At 44.5% G+C, this 25,291-nt stretch overlaps 1 protein-coding gene and 1 long non-coding RNA gene across 2 annotated transcripts in view; one reads left to right on the forward strand and one right to left on the reverse strand.

The window, feature by feature from the left end:
- Positions 1 to 3,373: 3,373 nt before the first annotated feature.
- LOC149866634 (ovostatin-like) overlaps positions 3,374 to 25,291 on the reverse strand; it is a 50,381-nt gene continuing 28,463 nt past the window's right edge. Inside the window, exons 17-36 of the mRNA XM_090043984.1 lie at positions 23,434 to 23,536; positions 21,570 to 21,675; positions 19,740 to 19,968; positions 19,273 to 19,399; positions 17,701 to 17,819; positions 16,223 to 16,274; positions 15,529 to 15,615; positions 15,208 to 15,384; positions 14,891 to 14,972; positions 14,153 to 14,309; positions 13,279 to 13,350; positions 11,375 to 11,540; positions 10,283 to 10,500; positions 9,480 to 9,695; positions 9,258 to 9,382; positions 8,946 to 9,036; positions 7,766 to 7,834; positions 4,960 to 5,062; positions 3,983 to 4,058; positions 3,374 to 3,537 (exon numbers count right to left, since the gene is read on the reverse strand). Coding sequence (XP_089900110.1) covers positions 4,006 to 4,058; positions 4,960 to 5,062; positions 7,766 to 7,834; positions 8,946 to 9,036; positions 9,258 to 9,382; positions 9,480 to 9,695; positions 10,283 to 10,500; positions 11,375 to 11,540; positions 13,279 to 13,350; positions 14,153 to 14,309; positions 14,891 to 14,972; positions 15,208 to 15,384; positions 15,529 to 15,615; positions 16,223 to 16,274; positions 17,701 to 17,819; positions 19,273 to 19,399; positions 19,740 to 19,968; positions 21,570 to 21,675; positions 23,434 to 23,536 — 2,352 coding nt within the window. The 3' untranslated portion in view covers positions 3,374 to 3,537; positions 3,983 to 4,005. The remainder of the gene's footprint in view (positions 3,538 to 3,982; positions 4,059 to 4,959; positions 5,063 to 7,765; positions 7,835 to 8,945; positions 9,037 to 9,257; positions 9,383 to 9,479; positions 9,696 to 10,282; positions 10,501 to 11,374; positions 11,541 to 13,278; positions 13,351 to 14,152; positions 14,310 to 14,890; positions 14,973 to 15,207; positions 15,385 to 15,528; positions 15,616 to 16,222; positions 16,275 to 17,700; positions 17,820 to 19,272; positions 19,400 to 19,739; positions 19,969 to 21,569; positions 21,676 to 23,433; positions 23,537 to 25,291) is intronic.
- Positions 5,119 to 23,495, forward strand: LOC149866635 (uncharacterized). The gene is made up of 3 exons (XR_016441936.1): positions 5,119 to 5,201; positions 21,501 to 21,555; positions 23,321 to 23,495. It is a non-coding gene; the product is annotated as an uncharacterized LOC149866635 (long non-coding RNA).

Genomic DNA, 25,291 nt, shown 5'->3' on the forward strand with positions numbered 1-25,291 from the left:
GGACCAAGGGAAAAAGCTGTGACCCAACATCACCAGGATCGATTCATTCCTCCTGAAACTGTTTGCCATGTTTGCAGTTGAACATACATATATCTCAGACCAGTCATCTCCAGAATCCCCAGTGACTTCCCTATTTACTAGATTATTGCCATTTTTATATTGAGGGACTGCTAATAATGCCAACAACAGCAGGACAAGCTCCTGGTCTTCAGCAAGGAGAAGCTGTGATCTTCCTGAGGTGTCTCCCCCTCTGATTAGGCAAGTCCATCATCAATGGCCTCCATATTGACTATAAATTGTCTGCAGGACATTATCTACCCAAGGAGTCCCCTTCAAACCCTCACACACAATTACCAGACCCAAAAGAAGAAACAGCAAGAACACCCTACAGCATGGAATAGGGAAAACTGGGGAGTTAATGAAAGTGCCAATTCTCTGTCACGATAGAGGACAGGGCAATAACTGCTCAGGTAATCCTAGGAAGAGGATTATGGCCATTGCTACTGCAGGGCTTGCTCTGAGGATGGTAACTGACAGCTGATCTCTTTAAAGATACCCCAGTTTCAGCACTTCATGTTTGAGGCTCAGCATATTAACATGGTCAACAGGTTTATCCACTCTGTTACCTTCCTTCATCAGCAAATGAAGGAGTTCCCCTATGAAGTTGTTTAACTACTGACTGGTCACACAGGATTTCCTTATTCCAGGCCTTGCCATGGGTCAGAGGCCCCTCTTCACATTGTTGGTCTTGGATTTAGCTCAGCAGGTTCTGCTGCACTTGCACCATCCCCAGGCCAGGGTGAGTAGGGGAAGCCCTGCATCAACTATTCTTCTCAGCACATGCAAATAACCACGGAGGGGCTCCTCTTCCTGCTGCTGCCCGACTGATACCCTTCTCAGATATCAAAAGGTCAGCTACCCGCTTCACAGAAGTCAGCTAAAATGGCTGCACAGCCATCTACAAGACTCATGAGCTGGCGTGCAGAAATGACCTGTGTGATGAGTACATCTCCTCATGTGAAAAAGTGCTTTTCCCATCTTGAGACCACTGGAAAACAAATTGTAACATTCCCTGACAGAAATCAAAGGTTTGCAGGGACACCCCAGCATCCGCAGCCAGGAGGAATACAAACTCCAGCATACACAGACAAGGCCTAACTCTTCTGTCAGCCCTGATCCACAACAGCTACGTGGTGTAAAGCCACACACCCAATTAACACTCAGATAAAGGCATTGTTGCCAGGGGAAGGTTATGCTGTCTTCATCACGTGTTATGGGTATTTTCTGTGTCCCTTTTTCTGGCCTCCTCTAGCCTGGTGCCTTCCATGACCAGAACAATGTCCGAGTGGTGCCAGCGGTCTCCCCAGCGAGCTGGGAGAGGGTGGGGGTGGCAGCCCTGAGCATAGGGCTGACCCCAGGCTGTTCCTTGTCCTCCTCCCCCCATGCAGGCCCCCTATTTGCCTAGGGTGGCCATCAAGGTACTTCAAGAAGTAAATGTTCCCACTACCATGAATGCTGTGTGCCTCCCGAGGCTGGGGAGGCACAGTGAGCTCCTGCAGGTGGTGGTGATGGCAGCAGTGTGTGAGCAGGGAGCTCCTGCAGGCAGCCATGGCGGTGTCAGCAGCAGGGGGGGAGGAGGGGTGCCGAGTGGTGAAAAACAGAGGACATAAAGGTTTCATATCAATAGAGGACAGAGGACCAGAAAACTGGACAGCCCTCTATAAAACCAGACAAATGGCCACCCTATATTTGCCACTTCCCATTCTTCTCTGTTTCAGGGACTGCCTACAACTCCCATAACCTTTCCCTGCCAGGGCCTCTCTTTGCCTCTAGACCCCCTCATGTCCCTTCTCCCCATTCTAGGGCCCCACTTTGTCTCCTGCCTTGCCAGGGTCTCCCTGTGGTTCCTCTTTCCCTCCTTCCCTCTCATAGTACAGCCTCTGTCACCTCTCCCCTCAACTTTACATCTCCATTTCCTTGTAGGCCCTTGTTTTTCCTTTCCCATCTCTGCTCTCCCCATCTTGCAATTCTGCTTCCACATTAACACATCCAATTTTCCCTTAGCTGGCCCCATCTCCCTCACTACCACCTCTCCCCAAAATCTCCCATTCCCTTGAGGGTCCCTGCTTTCTCCCCTAGACACTTCCTCCTACAATCCAGTATTTTCCTCAAACCCATCATTCCCATAACCCTTTTCCAGAACCCTGTTCCTCCCAGTCCCACCATTTGCCTCCATTTCTGTCTACAACTATTTACCCTCCTTTGGGTATCTGTTTACCTCTGGTTACATCTAAGCCCTCCTCCCCTAATCTTGCTCCCAACCCCTCCATTCTCCTAGTTTCTCCCATCCTTTTGCTCTCTTCCTCTCCCAATCCTTTCTTTTTTGTCATAATCCAGACTACAGACAGTTCCACCAAGAACCAAGGGAAGTGGTCGTCTCTGATGCATATGGTACCTGAATCTGGTGGTACCTAAACCACCCGGTACTCTGGAAGCCTTGATTTTTTTCTGAATTAGGCTTCTCTGGTTGTCATTCAGTATCAAAATTGGTAGGTTTCTGGCCATTGATACCTTGAATACTCCTGGAATGTTAGGAACTGATTTGATGTGGCATTCAGAAATTACTGTATTAGACAGAAATATGTAACAGGAGAATGCAGGCCTCACTTTGCACAGCCAGTCATGTCCAAGAAGGGCCATCAAGTTAACCTCATCCTTTTTAAAATGAGGTTGACTACCAAACCAAGTGCATTTTAATAATTTAATCTATACATATTTCCCTTGTGTTTGGAATCTTTCATCTTATTACCGTGATAATCTGTGACTCTACTGTGGGTGCATCTGCACAAGACACGTAAATGCACAGTGGAATCGTTCCACTGCTCATTAGCGTGTCACAGTGAAAACTGTGCTCATAGGTTAATGTGCAGTAGAATAGTACCGCGCATTAGGCATCACAAAAAAATTGCCTTTGCTACTGCACATCAGCACAGCTACTGCAGCTTTATCTAGTACCTCATATTAAAAAGGTACTAAACTTAATGTGCAGTAGCAAAGGTACATTAATGAACATGGAGACACACCCTGCAAGGTTTAAAGACCACTTTCTTAGTCCTTTTAATTTAAAAAGATACATTCAAATATTCATTTTGGACCAATGTATTTGCTTGCTTTTATGACTGACTTTTAGAAACTGTCTTGTATGATTGGATGATTTTAATGTTTGTTACCTGAAATCATTGAGAGTGCAGGCCCTAGTTCCATAAGTCTCCATATTATCAGGGTTTTGGTTCCAGAAATATTCAGTGGTAACCAACTGGAAAGACTGTGGGAAGGTAAAGCAATCCAGACAAATGATTCTAGTAATCAGAGGACTTTATTTCAAAGCATATTGAAGAGGGGGAAAAAAAGAGATGACACCAAAAATGCCACTGACTTCCCTCTGTGAGTAGAAGCGTGGCATTTCTGAAACAGCTTTTTTCATGTTGTCAGGGGAAATAAGGAATCGATATCACATTTTCACAGCTTTAATTTGTACTAGGGGGAAAAGAGAAAAGAATAGTTAAAACCTAGAGATTTTTTTTTCAAATACAAACATATTTTCTCCCTAAGACGATAGTTCATTAAAGAGGCATTTCTTGCCAGAAATGTCATTTTCAGGAGTCTAGTTTTACAAAAACTCACAGAAATACCTGCCCATGGTTACCCAAAAGTTGGAGGATTTGCGGGCCTATTTTCACAGGATCTGCTTTGTCAGGAACGACCAGCAATTAGAGTTCCTGATTTTCAGGTAGTAAAGATAAAACCCAAGTTGTCCCCTAGATTTTCTGAAGCATTGGCAAAGAGTAGACAATCCTGATCGACACAATCTAAATTTACTCATCCCCTATCTATTTTTCCAATTTAATATGCTCTCTCCACAAACATGCAAAACGTTTCTCTCTCTACTCAAGTGTAGCTGGGGTCTCTGGCTTTCCGTTACCTCTTCCTGCCTCCTCCCCAGTTTCAAATGGAAGCTTCTTTGCAGGGTGTATTGTAGACTGCAACTTTGGATTCATCTGAAAAAGAAAAGAAAGATAACATTCATATTCCTGTGAGGAATCACTCCATTGCCAGTGCATGCACACCCATGATAATATGCATGCAAGGTTCCTAAGCAGCTATATGGTCTTCCCTGTTGTTAAGGCACCAAAGTCTGAGGCTCTTCAGTGCCCAAGGTTTGCCATGAGTGTACTGGCAATATACAGAAAGGAGGACAACCAGTGAGCAGGGAAATTGTTTCTGACATGCAGTTTGGATAGCAGAATGCACATTCATAGGGAGCAGAATGAACGTCCCTCTCCACACAGGCTCTGGACAGGTCTAATTATCTGGTAAGAGAGAGATCATGGTATTTATTCTGGATCTGGAAAAGAACATGGAACTTTACTGTGTATTTGCATCATGCAAGCCACAGATGCTTTGGTCGTAGCTTGTATCACAAAGTTACTTAGTCTCCAACTACTAGGGCAATAATAGGGTAGATGGGTAAGACATGCCAGATAAGGCAAGACAAAAGCGTTGACCCTGGTAGCTCACTCACTTTTGCTTTAAGGCTGGGTCTGTGATAAGAGGGCAAAAGCCAATGAGTGAACAAGGTAAAGGGGGAGCAACTAGTAGGGAAGGTAATTATAGCAGTATCAGTTTCCCTCCTGGCTTGTGTTAATTAGGCAGTGAACAAGTTGGGGAACTCTCAATGTCTCTCCTTCAGCTCATGTGATTGCAATACTCATGTGCTTTCTACCCATGTCTGCTAAGAACTAAAAACTGAGCAAAATCAGACCTGTAAAGAGGAACCTACATTAGACAGGGAAATTATATGTATTTTACATTTAACCAGCCACCTCCCACCCTCTAGCTAAGACTGGGATTAATAGTTTGATTCAAAGGGTATTTATTCAGCCCAACCAGGCCTCCTACCTGTTTGATAATAATCATAGATTTGCACAGAAGCTGGCTGGATATTAGATATAGGAAGGCTTTGTTCAATGCTGAAAGAGAAACGGATTTCCTTCTGGGAAACCTGGGAGCAGGACAGAAAAAACATGTCAGACTTTGTTTCTTTTAATAGGCACTTCACAGAATGAGGCAGCACAAACACATTTCCAAACCAGAAAAGGATGCACATTACAACTCTTCAACTTTCCAATTCTCCTAGGCTGGTAAGATTGTTGATAAGCCAGTTAAATAGCTAAAGAAATCAGTTGCTAGCTACATCTTGTGGTGAAACAACCACATCCTGTTGCTTTTTCCTCATCTCTGGATTCCATTTTTTTTGCCCTGTTGAAGGCCTTGACTAGGTCTTGATTATTGTATCCTCTGCATTTCTCATTCTTCCCCCTGCAGCAGCTCCAAGAAGTCACTGCCAGTTATCTTGGTCTTCCAAGGCTGGTTCTAACCAGGTCAGCACACTCCTTTCATCTCACCATTGGCTTCTTGTTTCTTGCCCCACTAGATTTAAGATCCTTGGCCTCTTCCTTAATTCTTTTCTCGGTTCCCTGAAGAACTGTTTTGGTGTGCTTAGGCTGTATCTGTTTCTTTCTCAGATCTGAGGAAGGGCACTCTGTGCCCAAAAGCCACTTTAGCAGCTCTTCTAGCTAATGAAATTGGTCCAGTAGAAGATATTACCAAACAAATCTTGCTTTTCATTGTAAAGCACTTTGAGGCATAAGGCTAAAAAGCACTATGTAAATTGCAATGTATTACCATTTCTCCTGTCCCTTTCCTCCTCTTGCTATATTAACATCAATTACATTTTAACCAATGTTAACCCATTCCCCATGTTATTACCATATTTTCTTGCATATACCATGTCATCATATAAGATATTCATCCTGCCTTTCAAAAGCAAGGTGTAAGGAAAAAAAGATCCATTCTTGAAAACACTTGTAAGTTGCAGTAAGTAACCAAGTAGCTGCAGCCCAGCTTGCTCACTGTATAGCTCCCTGTGAAGCAAGTGTAGTATGACCTTTACCACCTCCCCTCTGCAGGAACTGCTATATCTGAAGGCTTATGCTGCAGAAACTGCTATAACTGTATTTCCTTGCTTATACTGTGCATCCCAATTTCCAGCAGCTGATTTTAGAAAGAAAATAAAGTTTGTTGCAGGTGATACTGGGAGGAGGAGGGGAGGGTGCTCCTCTAATAGATCTGGGATAGGATCATATCCATCCTCAGCACATCAGATCCCTGTATATAAAACAGTGAATGACACTGAACCTGTAAAGCACTTGGAGATCTCTTGATGTGCTATTTAAGCACATTTACTTAAATCCAAGACAGGGGTGTTCTCCCATTCAACACTCATCTTAGATTTGAGTGCAAGTAGGGGGATGTAATGGCTGCAGCTGCGATGCTAAGCCTGGGGTCAGAGTCTTAGCTGCTGCCCACCTCTGCCACCTGCTCCCTGCAGCCCCCACTCCTTAAGCTTTTGTTCTCCATTGCTTCTGCTCTCCTCCCCCATTTGCTACTATCACTTGCCCTCCTGTTGCAGCTCTAGCCTCAGGCAGACAGCACAAGCTGCTTCTGCCCCTCCACAACCTACTCAGTGGTGGTGGAAGCTCTGGTCTGAGTTCCAGGGGTGGGGCTGGAGCTGCGGCCACCACAACAGCTGCTGTGTGGCCAGGTGGGGGTCAGAGGCAGCTTGTGCTCTGTGCTCCCTGCCCCAGGCTGGAGCTGGGTCCCAGCTGGAGCTGTGACAGGAAGGTAAGTGGAGGCAGCAGCAGAGCAGGGTGGGAAGGAAGTGGCATGGTTGCAAAGAGCAGTGGGGAGGCAGCACAGGGGCAGATGAGAAGGTGGGGAAAGTGGGTGGGGGTTGAGTGTTGGGGAGGCATGGTGCCTGGCAGTGTAGGCATCATGGAGAGAAACAAAGTGTCAGGAGGTGTGGGGTGGTAGCAAGTGCAGGGAAGGCAGGTGGCAGGGAGCACAGGCACTGCAGGAAGGGCAGGCATGAGGTGCACAGTCACCAGGTTGGCAAGGAGGCAGGCAGCTGGGGTACAAGTGGTGCAAAGGATAGACAGCAAGGTGCAGGGGTCATGCCACTTGACTCCTCTGCTACCTATTCCTCCCACCACCTTTCCCTGCTTGCCCTGCTGCAGTGGAGGGAGGGGCTGAATTTAAGATGACCCCCCCAATAATTAGATTCTATACATGGAATAACATAACAAATTTAGAATTTTTCTATGTTTAGACTCTAATTATTGGGGATTTGTCTTAAATTCAGCGTCATCTTGGATTCTGGTAAATACAGTAGATCTCATTTTAATTATCAGTAGTAGTAGCAGCAGCAGCAGCAGACTTATTTAGATTATAATCTCTGGGACAGGGAGTGAAGTTTATCTGTATTTGCAAAATGCTGTATAAGTATGTAGCTCTCTGGTAAAGATTAAATAATGAATTCACAACTCTTTCTTTCCAGGACACTTCATGGTAACTGTATTCCTATTCACCTGCATTACAGTGTACTTATTTTAGTTTTCCCAGGTAGCAATAGAATAGGGATAACCTAGTGGTCTGCCTAGATTCCTGGGCTTTGACCATGTCACTGAAACAGCTTGCCTTACCAATTACAGGGTGGCAACACCTTTAAGCTTCTTGGTAAGGAATGATGAAAATTGGTGTGTTGCTGATTAGCTCACAGTGAGTTCATTCTTTTATTTGGGAGTCTGCTTTATTACCAAATTTAACAAACACTGGAGATGTAAGGCACATCTTTCTCCAAGCTTACCTTCTCCAAGTAGAAGATGACATGGTCATTCTTGGTCTCCACATGCATCACTGCACGACTGTTTTGAAGCTTTAAACAAGGAAAATTATACTGATTTTAAACAGAAGAGAAATTCCCAAACCTATACTAAATAGCCAGTTGTAGTAGGCACATTTTTATAGGGCTACAGTGACATCTAGTGGCCAAGACAAGTAATCTAAAAGGTTGAGAAATGTGATGGTCTAGATCCAATGAATCACAGAACAGTGCAAAATTCACAATTTTCCGCATTTTATTCTAAACTTAAAATAAGGTCCACACAAATAAATGTTTTCAGTGCAAAAGGACGTCCCTTTTCTAACTGACATGATAAGAAAAATGGGTAGGATGCAGAATAGTTTAAAAAGTTTCTGTGCAACAGTCTGATTAGAAAAGGTAGAGATTTCACAGGGCTCCAGACCAGTGATCCTCAAGCAGGGAGGTATGGCATCCTGGGGTGCTGTAACATCCCTTTAAGGGTGCCACTGTGCACCATGCAATGTTGGCATTAAGTGGTGCAAATATCACATGTTTCACTGAAACTGTATTGCATACATAAGGGCATTGTCCAAATGACACAATATCCAGGCAGAGATGCAGGAAAATAGACGTGAGGCATGGTGCCCGAGATTGGAGCCAAAATTGTCCATGCCTTACTTCATCCAATGAATAGCTACCAACAGAGTTGATTGTCATATGTCCAGCTGCTTAAAACTGAATTCAGCACCTGGTTCAGCTCCTCAGCTTGCTAACAGGACCCCTTTTTTTCTCCAGCCCAATCTATCATATCCCATAACCCAGCATTTCTCAACCTGTGGGTTGTGACCCAAAAGTGGCTCACAAGAATATGAAAGGGTCAAAAACAAACTTTAAAAATGGATTCTTCTTTAAAGGAGAAAAACGTGGGAAACTGTGGCTTTTCCTTTGCAGGCTGGCAGGAGTTCCTGCCTAGGAAGGGCTGCTTTGGGATCCCTGTGTCCCACATATACCCCTCCTGCCCCACACACTGGGGAGCTGGGGCCTGGAGGCAGTCAGTTAGGAGTGAGGGGCACTGGGTCCGGATGGTTATTGATGTTTACAAGTGGGTCCTGGTGCAAAAAAGGTTGAGTGCCACTGCCATAACCAATTTTGCTCTTATTCACCCCATGCTCCCATCATTTACCTCCTGCAGGGATGATCTGATAGGTACAAAGCCTGACAGCATCTTCACATCAATAATGGCCATGTTGGACTCACTGCGCTTCCCAGCGTATCTGAAATGAGAGATACCCCATTAGTTTGGCTCATGAAGTAGAAACACAACAACCCTTTCAACGTGTGAAATCTCCCCATTCAGCTATATTGGAGGATAGTTGGATTAGCAACAGTCCCACTTGACTTACTGCAACTACAAACCAGTAACACACTAACTGGTTTTTCCTAACTCCATTTCCTGACACTTTACCCCAGCAGCTGGGATGATGAGGGAGGTTACCTGGCGGAGATGACAAGATCAAACTTTGGTGGGAAGTTGCTCGTGCAGGAAGCATTTGTTGGCTGTGCAGAGAGAGAAAACCCAGAGTCCTCCCCAGACAGGTGGATGTTGTACCTCAGTGTTGTCTAGAAGAAATAAAATGTGTCAGGCAGCAAAAGAAGGGAGCTCTGCTGAGCTATCAGCTGAAGGTGTTGAGGATCAGGGTGCTGGGCACTAGTTTACCTGCATGTAGACACAGCCGTTGCCATTCACTTCCACCTTGTACTCCCCTGGGACACCAGGCAGGGAAGTCTGCTGCAGCAGGAAGCGGTTTTTATTGTTCACCTGGAAGACCTTATTTGAAAGATTCTTGGACTTGATCTCAACTGTGTTTTGACCATCCTTGGAGAAGGTGAGATACGCATACTTGGCTAGAGCTCGGATAGCAACAACAGTGTCCTGAAAAGTACAACATGATCAGAAACAGACTCAGCTGGGATATGATGCATGAGATTAACATAGCTCATATACACTGTTATCTCCTCCAATTAAGATAGAAAGAAAAGTGGGGCTTTGTGGCTTGGATTCTCAGGACACCTACATACCATTGTCTGCCACTATTGTGTGAATATGGGCCAAATATTTATTTAATCAGATTTAAAGAATGCAAAAAAGATTTCTATGCATAAGAGTCTGACATGTCTTGACAATTAAAGACAAGTACAAGAGCACAATATACCCAGCAGCATTAAAAGCAAATATTAAAAGAGGAAATAGTAACTCAGTTCAGGCAACTGATGACTCAGTCTATTAAAGAGCTACCCAACCCTGTCATCTCTCAAAACATACCCTTTAACCTCTCCAGTACCCTGTCAAGTAAATTATTTTAGGTCACCAGATTTAGACTATTTTTGACACAAGGAGGACGTGAGTTCTGAGGTCTTACTCTTCTCATCAGAAATACCAAGCAGAAATACCCATAATATATAGGAGAGCTAGAAGACTGTTTTCCAGGTCTGCTCTTTCTAATATGAGGGAAAAGTCACCTGGGAGGAAGAGAAGCCCCCATATGGATTCTGTTGTTTGACGACCCACTGCACAATCTGAGACATGTATGACAAGTCCTCTGGAGTTGCAGTGGATTTGATGAGCAGTGCCAGTAGCACATAGTTGGTCAGTTCAATCTCTGCAGAGGAGGCACGTAAGTAGAAGGGGGAGTTGCCCGGTGGTGGCCTCTTTGTCAGCTCCCAATAAATCCAGCCAGCTGAGAACAGAATAGGGATGGTAAGGAGCCTAAAGAATGAACTAGCGATTACCTTGCTGTTTTGTCATGTGGAGTAGTGCAGTCCGCTGGCTACTACTCGTCTTTTGCCCAGGACTAGCGAGTTTGGGAACTTCTGGGCTCATTTCTGAATGACAAGGGATCAGGGTTTTCCTTCAGCAAGACAGGGTGTGTCTACATGAGACATTTACTGAGGAATTGCCTGTTTAGCTCCACAGTAAATGTCTTGGCATCTACACACACAGCCCTATTAGGCCTCAGGAAACTAATAAACTTCACAGCAGGATAGTACTTATAAATACAAGTACTATCCTGCTGCAGAGTGTTTTACTCTGCAACAATGCATGTGTAGATGTTGATGTGGCTGGGTGAGGCACAAGGGTGCTACAGTGCAGGGACCCTTGTGCCCCAGCCAGACTCTGCAGCACATTAAGCTGAGGCAGAGCAGCCTCTGACTGACAGGCTGGCCCCCTCTATTCCATGCCAGCAGGGATGCTTTAACTTAGTTCAATGTGCTACGGTCCCAGATGCACATGTAAACACAGTGCCCAGGAGCAATAAATCCTGGTGCAATAAACATTAATATGTGCTCCCAAAGAAATAGATGGGGGAAACGCAAACAGAAGTCAATCAAAAGAAAGGAAATTGAGGCTGTGAGAACACTAGGCTTTGGTTTTCTCTTTGGCTTAGGGCACAAAGTAGAGAGAAGTTCAAAGAATCGATGATTGGTTTCAGAGAAAAGCGTAGCCAAGGTTAATATGGAACAGGAAGAGTATTTTTTTTTTTTTGATGCCACAGACTATTCACCCAAACTACTTTAAATGCCTGCCATGGAAGAATTTCAAATGACCCTTACCAGTTTTGGTAGCTGATTTGTCCAGCTTCTCCAAGAAGAATCTGTGTTTTGCTTTATTGCCTGCTAAGCCATAAGTGTAGGCTAGGAGGGCCTGGTCATACAAATTGGTGACTTCATTGCTAGCAACAGCGTCCAGACACTTCAGGCCCTTCTGAACCACAGTGTGCTGGAAATGAAAACACAGTTTAGGGTCTGTGGTGTACAGTCCAGCGTGTTTGCCTTCCCTATAACAGCAGGGGTGGGGAAGAGACAACCTTGTTGGAGTGTGCCACAAATTAACCCCTTACCCTCCTCAAGTGCCATTCCATTCCCTTTTCCCTGTTTGATCTGCTGATATGCTTTTTGCTCTCAGCCCTGTGCTCCCTGCCTGACTTGTTGCTTTGTTTTCTGCTTTCTGCCCTATCTGCTGCTGTGCTGCTGGTCTCATCCCTGATCTGCCATATGCCACACAAAGAGGCTGCCCGTACCACTTGAGGCACTCATGCCACAGATTGGTCACACCTACCCTAAAAGATTTCAGCTATTCTTTGAACTGGCACTACTGGAATCTCATGATGACAGTATGGCTGGTTCATTTCTGAAGGTGCTGAATGAAAAGTGCTGTATGAAAGAGGCATTGTTATTATTGTCATTGCTATCTGATGCAAGCCAAGAGAAATAATCACTCTCTTCAGCCTGCAAGAAGAGTGATTATTCATCTCTGGGTGAGTGTGCATCTATTCTGGCTTATAAGTCACCAGGAAAATTAACCACGTCGTCTCCTCACCATTTGCGTTACATCTGGGCCACCCAACTTGGAATTCCAATGTGCAAATAATGGTGTTGCACCCGTGTAATTGAAGCAGAATTTGATCCTATGGAACGTTTTTTTAATATCCATCTTGGATACTTTTTTGGTACTCAGACCCATCCTACCTGAGCACCTGGCCCTCTATAACAGTGCTGTCCAACTTGCAGCTCACAGGCCTTACATGGCTTATGAAAGATTAAGCTGTGACCTCCAAATACTTGCCTAGCCGCTACTTTTGCCACCACCCCAGCTGCTGTTCCCCCTGGGATCTCAGCTCCCCTTTCCCCTCCCCCATCTTCCTCCTCTAGCTTCAGTTTCCTTCCACTGCTCTGGGGACAGGGTGAGGTGGTGTAGTCCTTTGTGACCCATGGATCACAGGCAGCCTACAGCTCAGGGTCCCTGCATGGTAGTGGGGTTCCCATGCAGTTTGACATGGCAGGGTGTAGAGGGGGAGTGGAGGGAGCCTGCACATAGCACAGCTAACTGGAAAGAGGAGGCACTGAAGGCACAGAAGGGGACCAGCATGGTATGTGGCATCAGGAACCTGCAGCTCACATAGGTGCAGGACATGGCCCCTGACCATTCGAAAACCAGCAACAGCAGTGGGGAACTGCATTCAGGCCCCTCCCATTCCAGGTACCACCCTGCAAACTTCTTTTCTGTTGCTAACAAGGATGTGGGAAAATGAAAACACAATTCAGCTCCAAGGACACAGAGTGAATTTTCCAGGCTAAAGGCTAAAAAATCTGCTGCATGCTGAACAAATTCCATTTGGATTGAATTTGATCAGAAACATTCTTTTCTAAAGCACTGGATTTCTTATTGATAGTAAGGAGTTCTAGTGATAAATCGGGCTATACCTACAGTTAAACTGAAGACAGGACACATGACTAATCCCCATCATATGTCAGGTGCTTATTGCACTTCTGAGCCCATCTACATACAACAACTCTGGTACAGAACTTTTGGTTTGTTCTTATAGAAACACAGTGATTCAGAGCCAGCATCTAAGGCATAGCTGAAGCAAAGGGACACTGCACAGCCGATCACTTTTCTGCTGCTTGCGACACATGACTGGCCAGTCTAAGAAGTCCGGAAAGCGTTTACTTCATACCGAGGTGGAGTGTCCAGCTTCAAGAAAAGCTGCAATGACATAGGCTGTGAGTGAAAGTCCGCTGTCTCCACCCTGAACAGGAAAGAAAGGAACAATAGGTCAATAGGCTTGTTCCAGATAAGCTTTCAGGTATCATGTACCTGCGTCTTGGCACCTGGAAGTTTTTCTGTAGGCCAGTACTCAAAAGATAAGTATTCACGGGAACTTATATGCTGTGTGTGCATACATAAACTGAAGTGAATGTGTCAAATTTGACTTTACTTGCTGTAATATGAGCGCAAATGACTTGTGGTTTTACTGGGAGTTTATACTTGTAAAACAGAGGCAAACATGGCCTGTGGTTCCTAGTTAAATGCATATATCACATATATACATATTTATATTATAAAACTTCCATATTTTTCTCATCCCTGATCTGCCGTGTGCCACACAAAGAGGCTGCCTGTACCACCGGAGGCATTCATGCCACAGATTGGCCACACCTACCCTAAAAGATTCAGCTATTCTTTGAACTGGCACTACTGGAATCTCATGATGACAGTATGGCTGGTTCATTTCAGAAGGCGCTGAATGAAAAAAAGTGCTGTATAAAAGAGGCATTGTTTGATAGATAGATTGAGCGATCAATCTATCTATCTATCTATCTGGGGAATAAAAAACTCAGGACTTTCATTTAAAAAATTCATGCTGCTTCTATGACACTACCTGCTGGGAGTTTTAAGGGTCATACCTTGCCCGTGGGAGGGTCCTTAGAAAACAATGCTAGCGAGGGCAGGTTTGAACATCTGGATAGCAGGACAGTGTCAGACTGTTTCACAGTTCTATCCTAATGATGGGTGGGACTGGAATTTAGGAATAAGATGAAATCAATCACCTTCAAAGCATTGTTGAAATGGTTCCCATCCTTTTGGAAGCAACCATCTGGATTCTGTTTGCTTGCCAGCCAGTTCAGGGTCTGATCTTGCACATTGCTGTCAATGTAGATGCAGCACGTGGCTTCAGCGAAGGACTTGTACACAAAGGCTGTCAGCCTGCAGAGGAACCACATAGAATGGAGTGAGGAGGAGTTGCAGAAGAGACCGTCTTGTGGTCACCTGGCAGCTTTCTTTCCCCCTTCCACTTCGTGGCAGTGAGGAGGGTGGGGTGTGGAGGAGGCATGTCACAACTCTGATCTGATCTCATATAAATCTCTGCACCATGGTACCTTGAGATGCTCCATGGATGAGCAGTGCTAGCTGAAGAAGCCTGCTACCCAAACACACCAGTAGGATCAGGGCAACTCTAATTATAGCCACAATGTATCAAGTGCCTTAATACAATTTGCCTGGCCCCTTAACCTGGGACTGAACTAGAATGAGTGCACTAGGAATGAAAAGCTTGATTTCCCATTCCCCAATCCTGATGGAATATCCATTCCTCCTCCCCTAACCTCTGTCCAGCACTCAGATTGTAACCAGTACCCCAGTGGTAAAAAGCTTCAGCACACTGATCTGGCCAGTCTTCCTGCTTACACCTTTCTCCCCGACTATGGAATCAGATTCTGGAGGTACTCCCATATTAGAAACAACTTCTCTAAGCACAAAGGGGCCCCAAAGAGATTCCCAGGTCTCACCATACGCTCCCTTGTTTATCTCTGTCCCCAAAGGTGCTGTATGATCCATCTGCATGATTGTAGGACAGCTGCTTCTGATATCCTGAAAACACACCAAAGAAGACATATTTTCCAACAATAATGGGCCTGTTTCTCTGTTTCCAATTGAAGCTGTACCCTTTTGCATTTGAGAACAAAAGCAATGTTGGCGACTGGTTTCATTCTAATTGTTTGTGTGTTCCTCTAGCTCATTAGTAACTATTGCATAGTACCGGTATTATGATGGCATTTCAATGCAAGAAAGCAAGCTGAGGTGGAGGAATCAAAAATCTTCTTACCGCTAGCTAAGTATCCAATGCCCTTGTCTCTGATCTCTTTAGTTAGCTGCCCTGTCTTGTTCAGATAGTCCAGGATGTAGATATTTGGTGCAAAACGAGCCATATTCTGCTCTGCGCAGCCATAGGGCATGTGGAGGAGATTCTCCATGTTCCGTAAGGTAGAGCCCAAGATATCCCCTGAGGAACAGGAGAGGGAGTCAGTGCAGTTCAGAGATGCAATTTAAAATACATCACTTTTTGGTACCAGTGAAACGGCAACACCAAGGGTAGGACAGGGAAGAATTAGGTCCTTTATTTTTTTTATATAAATATTAAACTTACCAATGACAGAAAAATATGCTCTGGCTGATCCCTGCACTACGTTTGCTGGCAGCTTCAGGGATATTGCACCAGAGTTTGCTTGGCCTGCTGATAAAACATAATGCTAATAGAGAAAAAAACAATCCTTCTCCCTGTCACAATATCTTTTCCCAACAGACAACACTCTAAGCATCATATCATCCAAGTGAACTGGGCTGCTATTCCTTTCTTCAGTCTACATGAAGAAACTTATCGTGAAGAGAGGTGAAGTCACTTGCCCAGGGAGCCAGTGGCAGAACTGAGAAGTCTATTTTCTCGCCTGTGCGAAGAATACTTTTGACCCTCCCATGTGGAGAATAGTATCTATGACACCCAGCTGAGCTGTTTCCATTCTGTGTGCCTATGTCCAGTAGCCATTACCTAAACACTGCAGAACTGCACTGGCAGCTGAGAGCAATGGCACTGAAACTGAGCGAGCTACTTCTATTGCCCAAGAAAGAGAGGTATGTGAAAAGCAAACTCACAGCCTTATGGCAGAAATAGGTAATGCTGCTGAAACCTTTGATTTCAAAGAATGAAGGTATTAGTATGGAGGCAGGGAGGGAGGGAGGCTGACTTGGAAATGTTGGAATCTAAAAGCCACTCTCCAGTCAGTCACCAATGCATGTATAACCTTGGCTGCATAGCAGGGGGGAATTTGAAAAGATGCCCTTACCTTTTGTACACATGAGGTCACTCTGGGTCACCTCCTTTTTGATGCCTTCAGGCTGGTTAGTGTGGAAAAATGGAGAGGCAAGAAGAGGAGAGAGACGGAACACAACAATGAAACCAGGGACAAAAATGATATCATAAAACATGTTTGTGCCAAGTGGGGCACCATGGGGTTATGCATCTGTTACACATCCAGCCTTCCACTTCTGAGTTCACAAAGTGACTTCCCTGCCATTTCATGAGGTCACTCCCTGTCTTACAGACTGCACCTTTTGCTCTGTATAGATTAGTGGTGCTCATAAACCTATCTGGCCCCTTAGGCTGGATGAGTAATGTGGGACCGTTCCACAGGTTGGATCCTTATTGTGGGATTGGTCCACAGGGTGTGATGCCTTGCACCAGCCCAGCCCACACACTTAATGTGGCCATGGAGCAACTCTGTGCATCAGCCCAACCCCAGCCAAATGACATGGCTCTGTGGGCCAGATTCAGCCCCTGGGTCCTTACACCACTGATAGAGACCATTCCTGTTCTGCATGAAGGGGACAGAAGGTGCTCCCATCTGGAGACACCTACACCCAGTTCCACTTGGTGGGGAGGAAGGTGGTAGTTTCCAGAAGAAATGGAAATGACTTCTCTCTATTTTGTCCTGTGGCATAGCTGCCTACACAACAAAGGCCAAATCATGCTTTCATCCCTGCAGCATCATGGTGGAAATAGGACAAAGGCACAAAAAAAACCTGTCAGGGCTCTCCCCAAAACTAGGGTTCATCTCTTTCCCTCTGCACCTAGAAGGTAAAAGTAAATGCTGACCCCACAAGGGAAGATGCCTGGCAGATGTCACAGATGACTGTCAATTCAACCTTTGCTACATATGGAAACCCCATTTGAGGCCACTGCACAGACAGCTGACTGTCTGTGGCCACAGCTCCATAGAGCAGAAGAGAGAACTAATGACAGATAGATCATCATCCACAGTTAAAGGAGCTGCCTCTTCAGTTTAAGTGGGATGGCTTGTGTTGTGGGTGCTAAAGGCCCATTGAATTGATGAACTACAGTGGCTTCATTATAGCTGCGTGGGGATAAGGCTTAACTGAAAGCAGAGTCTGATGAAAGTTAGTCTCAGCATATAAGGGACAGTGGAATTCAAATATGGGGTAGGAGGGTACAGTGTGTAGAAACCTGTTTGGAGAAAGTGGACTGATCTCTGTGCTTAGCAGGCACTTTCACTAACTCTTCCACAGATAACACATCTCATTGTTCTCTCAGGAAAATTGGTTGGTAGGATTCTTGGGGTCACTCAGAAATAGATCATCCATGCCCTGCCAAATAACTTTTCTTGTACCCTAGACCAGGACAAAGGGTGAAAACTCTATAGCTTGTTTCAGACTCAGAGTTAGTGTTAGGATGTTTTAGAGAGAATGAGCCAAATAAGACCAAGAGAGAAGAAAGTGCCAGAGGAGTTGGAATGTCCTACCATACCTCGACTAGCAGCTTTTGGATGATTGTGTCCTTCCACATGATCTTGTTTGCCGAAGGAACTTCCCCAACAGTTCCGTCACGTGATTGTGTCTCAGCAGTAATTGTGAAGTTCACTTCACCTGAAAGAATCAGCCCACAAGTCCATGAAATAAAATATATCCCAAATATCTACAACGGCCACAGGTTTCACTTCATGCTTCTAGGGTGACCTGAGAGTCCTCTGGGAAATTTGCTTCCTTTCAAGGCAGGTTAACCTGAATGAATCCTGTAAGATCTGTTTTTCTTTTATTTTTTTAAAATATGTCTCATCTCAGACAGAATATTCTTGTTTGAAAATAACTAGAAGTATGTCTTGCTTTTGTTGAAATTGTTCACTTAATCATTTGCAGGTATCTGCAAGTGGAACCCCCAAATAGTACTTTTCATGCAGGAGAAAACTATCCTCAAAAGAATTAAGTTACTGTGCAGAATGAGCAGTTTTTCCATAAATTAACCTGCAGCAAAAGCCATCTTCTGTTATTCCATGTAGTTTTCATCCTCCAATAATTCTCCAAATAGTTTCAAATGTTCATGGATTACTCTCAAGAATTTATAGAATGGAAGATTTTATTATTTTAAGGGAATGTTTAACATAAATTGATTAAACTGCTGAATTTCTTTTCTTCAAAAAATCATAATTTTAGGAAAGTTGGATGAAAACAGTTAATTTTGAGCAGGCCCTTTGAAAATTAAGGAAAAAATAAATGTACTTTTGTTGTTATTTCCAATTTTCTGTACTGACAAATCACCAAATGATCTCTGCTGCTTTTTAAAAAAGAAAGGGCAGAGTTGTACTTTATAGACTAATGAAGAGATAGATAAGCTTTCATGAGCAGCAGCTTACTTTGTCAGATGATATGGCTTTTCAGAGCATCTGATCAAGCGAGATGCTGCTTGCTCTTTATGCAGAGATGCATAAGCTTTCATAACTCTGCTCTGCCTTCTACCTGACTTCAGACCAACATGGCTAACTACCTCTCTCTGCCTTTTTAAAATATTGAAAATTTAGGTCTGAATCCCCAGCTGTTTTAAACAAATACAAATGCACTGAAGTCAATGAAGCTACCCCAGTTTATACCAGTTGAGAACTGGGCTCAGGGCAAACAGCACACTTCAGTATTTTTCATCGTGATTTTTAATACATAGCGTTATCACTACTGGTGATTAAAGCATGAAATGGGAAGGGTTTTAGGAGGTATGAACAGAATATTGTAGAGTGAGAAAAGCTCCAAGGCTGGGCAGATTTGGCATCTGGGCACAGAAAGATTTCACAGAGAAAAAAAGTCTGAAAATGTTTTACATCAAATGAGTGAGCTGAATGATTCATTTAAAGACAGACAGAAATGAACTCTCAGAAGCAGCAACTAGACAGAAAACTAGGGTCTACTTTACAGCCACAAAAACAACAGAGTTCCCCAAGGCTGACTCTGTAAAGTCTGTCAACACTTAGTTGCGTGACAGAATTGCGGAGTAATAACCATTAAAAAGAAAGTAGCAATATGCCATGAAAAAGGGCCAGCCAGAGAAGCTTACCTAGTTTGTGTGGGCTCACAGCCCAGATGTAGGTTTTCCTCTCATTTGCACACACCTCCACAACATTGTTCTTCGGGGTGAGGACCTCTGCCTTGTAATCATCTGACTTGGCTAATACAGCACTGATCTGAGAGAAAGACAAAATAAAATCATGAGGAGGCTGTTCCTAAGAGGTTGCTGATAAGCTGATAAGAAGCTATTGTTTTATTCTCTCTGATTCTGGGGGATGTATGCTGATAACACCATAAGGCCAGCAGCAGATCCAGGAGTAGGGTGAGGCCACGTTCCCCTTTGACTTTGCAGCACATATACAGCAAGCTCTGAGCTCACTGCTTTTTCAGCACAGGCTGCCTGAGCACTGCATGCACAGTGAGCTCTGTGAGTTCACCAGCTGATCCATGCAAGCTCCAGCTGGAATCACTCTGGAATCAGAGTGAAGAAAACAAGGAAGGAAGGACATTACATACCAGGCTACAGGTGTCCATGTAGTTGAAGACATTGGCTATTAAATTAAACCTTTCTCCTCGGACAATGGAGTAGGGCAGGGTGGGATCCACAAAGAAGGGCTGGAAAGCTCTCAGAGAAACAGTTGGGGATATGCCAAACCCAACATAATCCTGCATGCAAAAGGCACTGGCTTTCCATTCTGTGATGGTGTCAGGGATGACGAGAGGGATGTCAGCCTTTCCAGCAGCGCTGAGGGATGAGAGAGGGAGAGATGAGAGGGATGAGAATAGATTGCGACTGTTCAGAGAACATTATCCAGCATGTCTACAGAAGAGACTCCCAAACTGGCACCGTAGTCTCCTTTCCAACTATGTACATACATTCAAATAATCTGGGAGAATTCTCCCACGTTTGCTCTTCAAGTAGAGAAATTTATCCAGAGGCGTGTGTACAAGGATTTGAGTGCTCAGGCCCCAAATAGGGGAGACCTTGCAGTGCTGACACTGTGGCTGGAGATGGGGTGGGGGGTAGGGGAAGGGGTGGGCTGGAGCAGTGGTTCTCAACCTTTTTTTGAACTAGGACCCATTTCTAAACATCAATGGCCAGTCCCAACCCAGTGCCCCTCACACTCAACCCACTGCCCCCCATCCCCAGGTCCCACCACCCCAATGTGTGAGGGAAGAGGTAGATGGGTGGGGTGGGGGGGTCCCAAACCACCCCTTGCAGGCTGGAACTCTGCCACCCTGCAAAGGAAGGCCTATGGTTTCCCACATTTTTCTCATTTAAAAGGAGAATCCATTTTAAAAGTTCGTTCACAACCCTTCCATAGATTCTCGTGACTCACTTTTGGGTCGTCACCCACAGGTTGAGAAACACTGGGCTGGGGAGGTTTGCACACATTCCACCACACTCTGAAGGCTTTGCTGGTTTGCCAGGTGACAGATTGCAGAAATGCACACAGCAATCCTGATTAGTTAACCCAGAATGCCCATGGACAACACGTGTTTACCTATAGCACAATGTGGGGCTTGCAAAAGGAGAGTGGTCTGGAACAGAGACTCTCCAGGAGAAACTGAATGTCTGTACAAGGCCTTAGTTTCCCTGGGCTAGCCCTGCCTATTAAGAAAATGTTACTGAGCTGGAAGTAAATACTAAACTGCATTTACTTCCATGGTTTCATCCTGGTTTCCAGTGTGAAAGAATTATGCAAGGATGTTGGTGCCTGGGATTTCTTTTTTTTTTTTTTTTTTTAATTAGAAGACATTCTGAGTTGGTTTAAAAGGAGCTCTTAAGACTGTTGTTTTGTAGAAGAAATTAAAAAAAAAAAATAACAAACCTGCTATTCAAATACCATTCATTCATGTTAACATGCCAAAATGATGCAGCTTCAGAGCTAAGATTTGAATCTCTTTGAGGGCTCTCTGCTTTTATAGTGTAGATGCTATTTCCTTTCTGGCCATTAAAAATTAAAAGGAGGCTTTTGGCTTTTTTTCTTTCTTCTTTTTTTTTTTTTGGTTTTCTAATCAGAAACTTTTGCTAAGTTCATTGTTTTTGTATTTTGCATCCTGTATTTAAGCAGGAAGGGGCTCACACTGTTCTTTAAAACAGGGGTCATGCAACACTTTAACAGATATAAAATGCCACCTATTAGGGCCTGGAGTTGGTTAAAGCATGGGATCTTACCTACATTTGAGCAGTGAGGAGGAATACAAGGGTAAAAAGACAGGAGGTGCATGAAAGTGCTATGTGTTCTACAGCTTTTCTTGTAACCTTCACTTTAGTCCTGGGCGGACAATAATGAAGACTTCAGATTGTAGAGAAGAAAAGGAAAGAAAGGTAAGAGTACTCACTCAGTGGAAACTAGCTTCCAAATCCAAGTCTCAGGGAAAAATGTCCGAATGGTGTTCATCATCTTCGGTGGACTACCGTAATAACCACTACCAACCCTTGTTTCTTCTAGGGAGGAAGAAGAGAGATGAACATATGAAAAGTGTAATGTTGGGCAGGGTAGTCAAAAGTAATCTGTTCTGCTGTGACTATATACTCTGTCAGCTGAAACAGAGTAAGTAATCCTTGCAGCAGTTTTTGCAGAAAAAAATCCTATTTGAATATTTCTGCATCAAGAAATTTTTTTTTTTTTTTAAATTCCCCCCCCCTGCAGAAACATTGTAAAAAGCAGGCAGCTGTGGGGGAAAATGACTCTCACAATTTTTGATTGTACCTCCTTTGTACCATTTTTTCAGTTAGAAAATAGTAAGGACTATGAGTTTTCCCCCTACTTTCTTATACTTCCTGTTTTCCACCATTATTTTACCCTTGGAAAGTTCACAGGGCAATTAGCCAGAGCCTCTGATTAGCTATAATTACAGTGCTCATGGTTCCAGTGATCTATCCCAGGCCCTCTTCTTATAGCAAAAAGTAGAATAAGGCTGATGAGATGAGTCTCAGGAATGATTTCCTTACAAAGATGCCAAACAACCTATTCAAGGCACTGTTCCCTATTTAAAGATGGGGTTATAATGGAGAGTTCTCTCTAAGTATTTGTTCTATAGGAGAACTACTGTACCTCAGCCAGTTAAATCAGTAGCTGGCAACTTTTTACAAGCCATGGAATGGGTACCAGGTGCCTTTAGTTGCATGTCAGCAGCTGGGGCTTTTCCCCGTTTCCACACCAGGGCCAAGCAGCTGGGAACTGCATCTGTGCCACTGCTGCTTCTCTGAGCTTCATACTTCCTGGCTGCTGCATGAGTGCAGCTTCCAACTAGTGGGGAGCTGTGCCAAAGCCATGTAGCTGCAAACTGTGCCTGTGCTGCTTTTCCCTGATTTCCTCCAACCCCCTTACCTCCCTGTTGCAGCTAGGGCACAGCTCCCCACTGGCTGGGAGCTGATCCTGTGGTGGAGGTGGAGGGGGTGGGGAAAAGTGACAGTGATGTAGGCACAGATGGAAGCTGCCCCACCCCAGCACAGCTCCTCATTGCCCAGGCCTGGGGCAGGTGTGGGTGCAAGCAAAGGCAAAACCCTCCAGCTCTCTAGCCTGGATCCAGTGGCTCCATGAGAAACATTTTGCCCATGCCATTTTCTGCCAACTCATAAGGTACAGCAAAGGGGTGGGAGCGCCAGTATTGAACAATTCATTTACTTGGTGTGTGCTTCAGCTTTCCCATGTGTTATATGAGGATAATGATAATTTTTCATCTCCATGGCATAGGGAGAAGGATAATTATAATACCTATTCTCTTTGCAAAAGGCTTTGAGATCTATAGATATTAAATGCTAAGTATTATAGTGTCTTAGGGCTATTAGTGGCCCCATTATATTTTTGAACTGATTTGCCATGTTTAGATTTTTCAGTCACTGTTGAGCTGGTAAAAGTCTCTAGAATGATCAACCCTGAAGAATAAAGTTGTTTTCTTCCTCTGAAAGAGGCAAAGCCACAGCCTTCCCTCCCTTTCCCATTTTCCTCCTACACCCAACCAGCAGGGAGGTCATCCTCTAATTGTGCAGGGATTATCTGCCACAGACAATGTAAAGCAAGCCGAAGTGGGGATCTGTCACAGTGAAATCAGAGATGCTGACTGGCAATTTTTTTTTTTTTACCCAGGAACAATTCTGAGGAGCAGGCTAATTGGAAGTGGTCAACTGCAAGTGGAAGAGAAAACCCCTAATGCCTTGTCCCAGGCCATCTAGCCTACTTCTTTATTTTTTACGCAGTACCTGCATGCTTATGAAGTTCATCTTCTTCAGGGCATGCTTCTTCTGTTTTGCACACAACTGGCTTCCTTATCGTAGAGTTTGTAAAAATCTTGAGACCCAGATCCTTAAAATAAAATAATATATTAATTGTATTGTTTGCTGAATTTACTAATTAACCATCAAAGCACATCACCTATCCTACATCTTATTTATTAATAAATGGCAAGGAAAGGCAAGCACCTTTCTTTTCTTTCCCTGCCTTACTCTCCTTTTTCTGTGCTTTTAGCATAGTTACATACAAGGCTCGGTGTCACTGTGGCTCATTTATCACTAGGCCACTTATCAATGACACCTGCTAGTCATTCAACAGCAGCCGTGGTAGTACTCAGGTCTGCCCATCACTGCTGGGTAAAGGAGTCATGGCAACATGAGGCCAATAGAAGTGGAGGGAAGTGACCTAAGATTAGCATGCAGCATTGACTCTGATCCTTGTGATGGACTGCAGAGGCTAAAACAAAAGTCCCTTGTTCACAATGGTTATACTAGCAGGATCCAGTTTGAGTAGCTGAGGCAACCCAATGCTGACAGTACAAAGATCCTGCCACTGGGAATGAAGTGTTTAACTTCATAGTTTCATAGTTGTTAGGGGCTGGAAGGGACCTTACAGATCATCACCAGTTTGGTGTGGTCCTAGACTCCTCCTTGGTTCTCTAATGGGGCACCCCAGTATTACCATGAGGTGCAGCATACATCAGTTTAGATAACACTGTGGATAATAACAGCTGGCTAAATATTACTTGTTGAATTAAAAGTTTGACCAATACAGGTCATCTTTGGCTAATAAATCATTCCGAACCCATTCCACATTCCTGTTATTTTATCCTTTATGTGTTTATGGCAACCAGTAGCACTTACTACTGACATCTGTGACAGGCTCATGTTCTATTTTTTTATTGACTCCTTATAAGCCAGGTGTAAATGGAACCTTAATACAGTGATTCTCAACCCTTAGAGCCTCAAGGCCCCTCTTCATAACTTGTCTGAATTTATGGTATCCCAGTTGAAAATCACTGAGCAAAATCTAAATTCAGAAAAGATATGGGCGAGGAGGCCTCAAGGCTAAAAAAGAATAATTGATCTGGCTGGTGCCACTCAAGGGCAGCAGGGGCAGGACCTCACTCCACTGTGCCCTGCTCTTTCCACTGTCTGCACCTTTCCCACCCCTTGTCCATACCTCAGAGAGCAAGAGCAGCCCCCACCACTGAGATTGCACCTGCAGGGTCTTACATACCAGCAACTGTCCTCATGGCTCTTACCACTGGCCCCAGGAGTGTGAGACAAGTGGAAGGTACAAGCTGGTTTGCAAATCGCAGGTCTGTCTGTTGGTCTACCCACTTGCACCAGAGAGTGCTGCTGAGAACATGGAGGGGGCTGGCACTGGGGCCGCTTGGAAGTAGGAAAGACATGGAAAGGCAGCAGCAATCCCCAGAGAAACATCCACAGGCACTGCAGGCACAGAGTGCCAAATAGGGAAGGAGAATATTTATCTCCTCATGCAGGGGCTGGGTGGAATGGCACCATTAATAAAATCTTGGCACCCTGCCTGGGAATCATTGCCTATACACTGGGAGCAAGATCCTGTAACTTCCTCCATGCTCTTTCCTTTACTGGGCTACTATACTAGGAGTGAAATCTTGCCCCCATTGAAGTCAATGACAAAACTCCCTTTGACATCATGGGGTGAGGATTCCATCCCACATTATTCTCTCATCACTTGTTTCCTTCCTCAAGACCTGAAGGCATCAGGATATAAACAGGGAATTAACAAGGTATCATCAAGTCCCAGCACACCAGAAATAGCTTAGGTTCACACAAGAGC

This window comes from Crocodylus siamensis, chromosome 4, assembly GCF_052110815.1.
Source record: "Crocodylus siamensis isolate JL-2025a chromosome 4, ASM5211081v1, whole genome shotgun sequence".
NCBI classification, from domain to species: domain Eukaryota; kingdom Metazoa; phylum Chordata; order Crocodylia; family Crocodylidae; genus Crocodylus; species Crocodylus siamensis.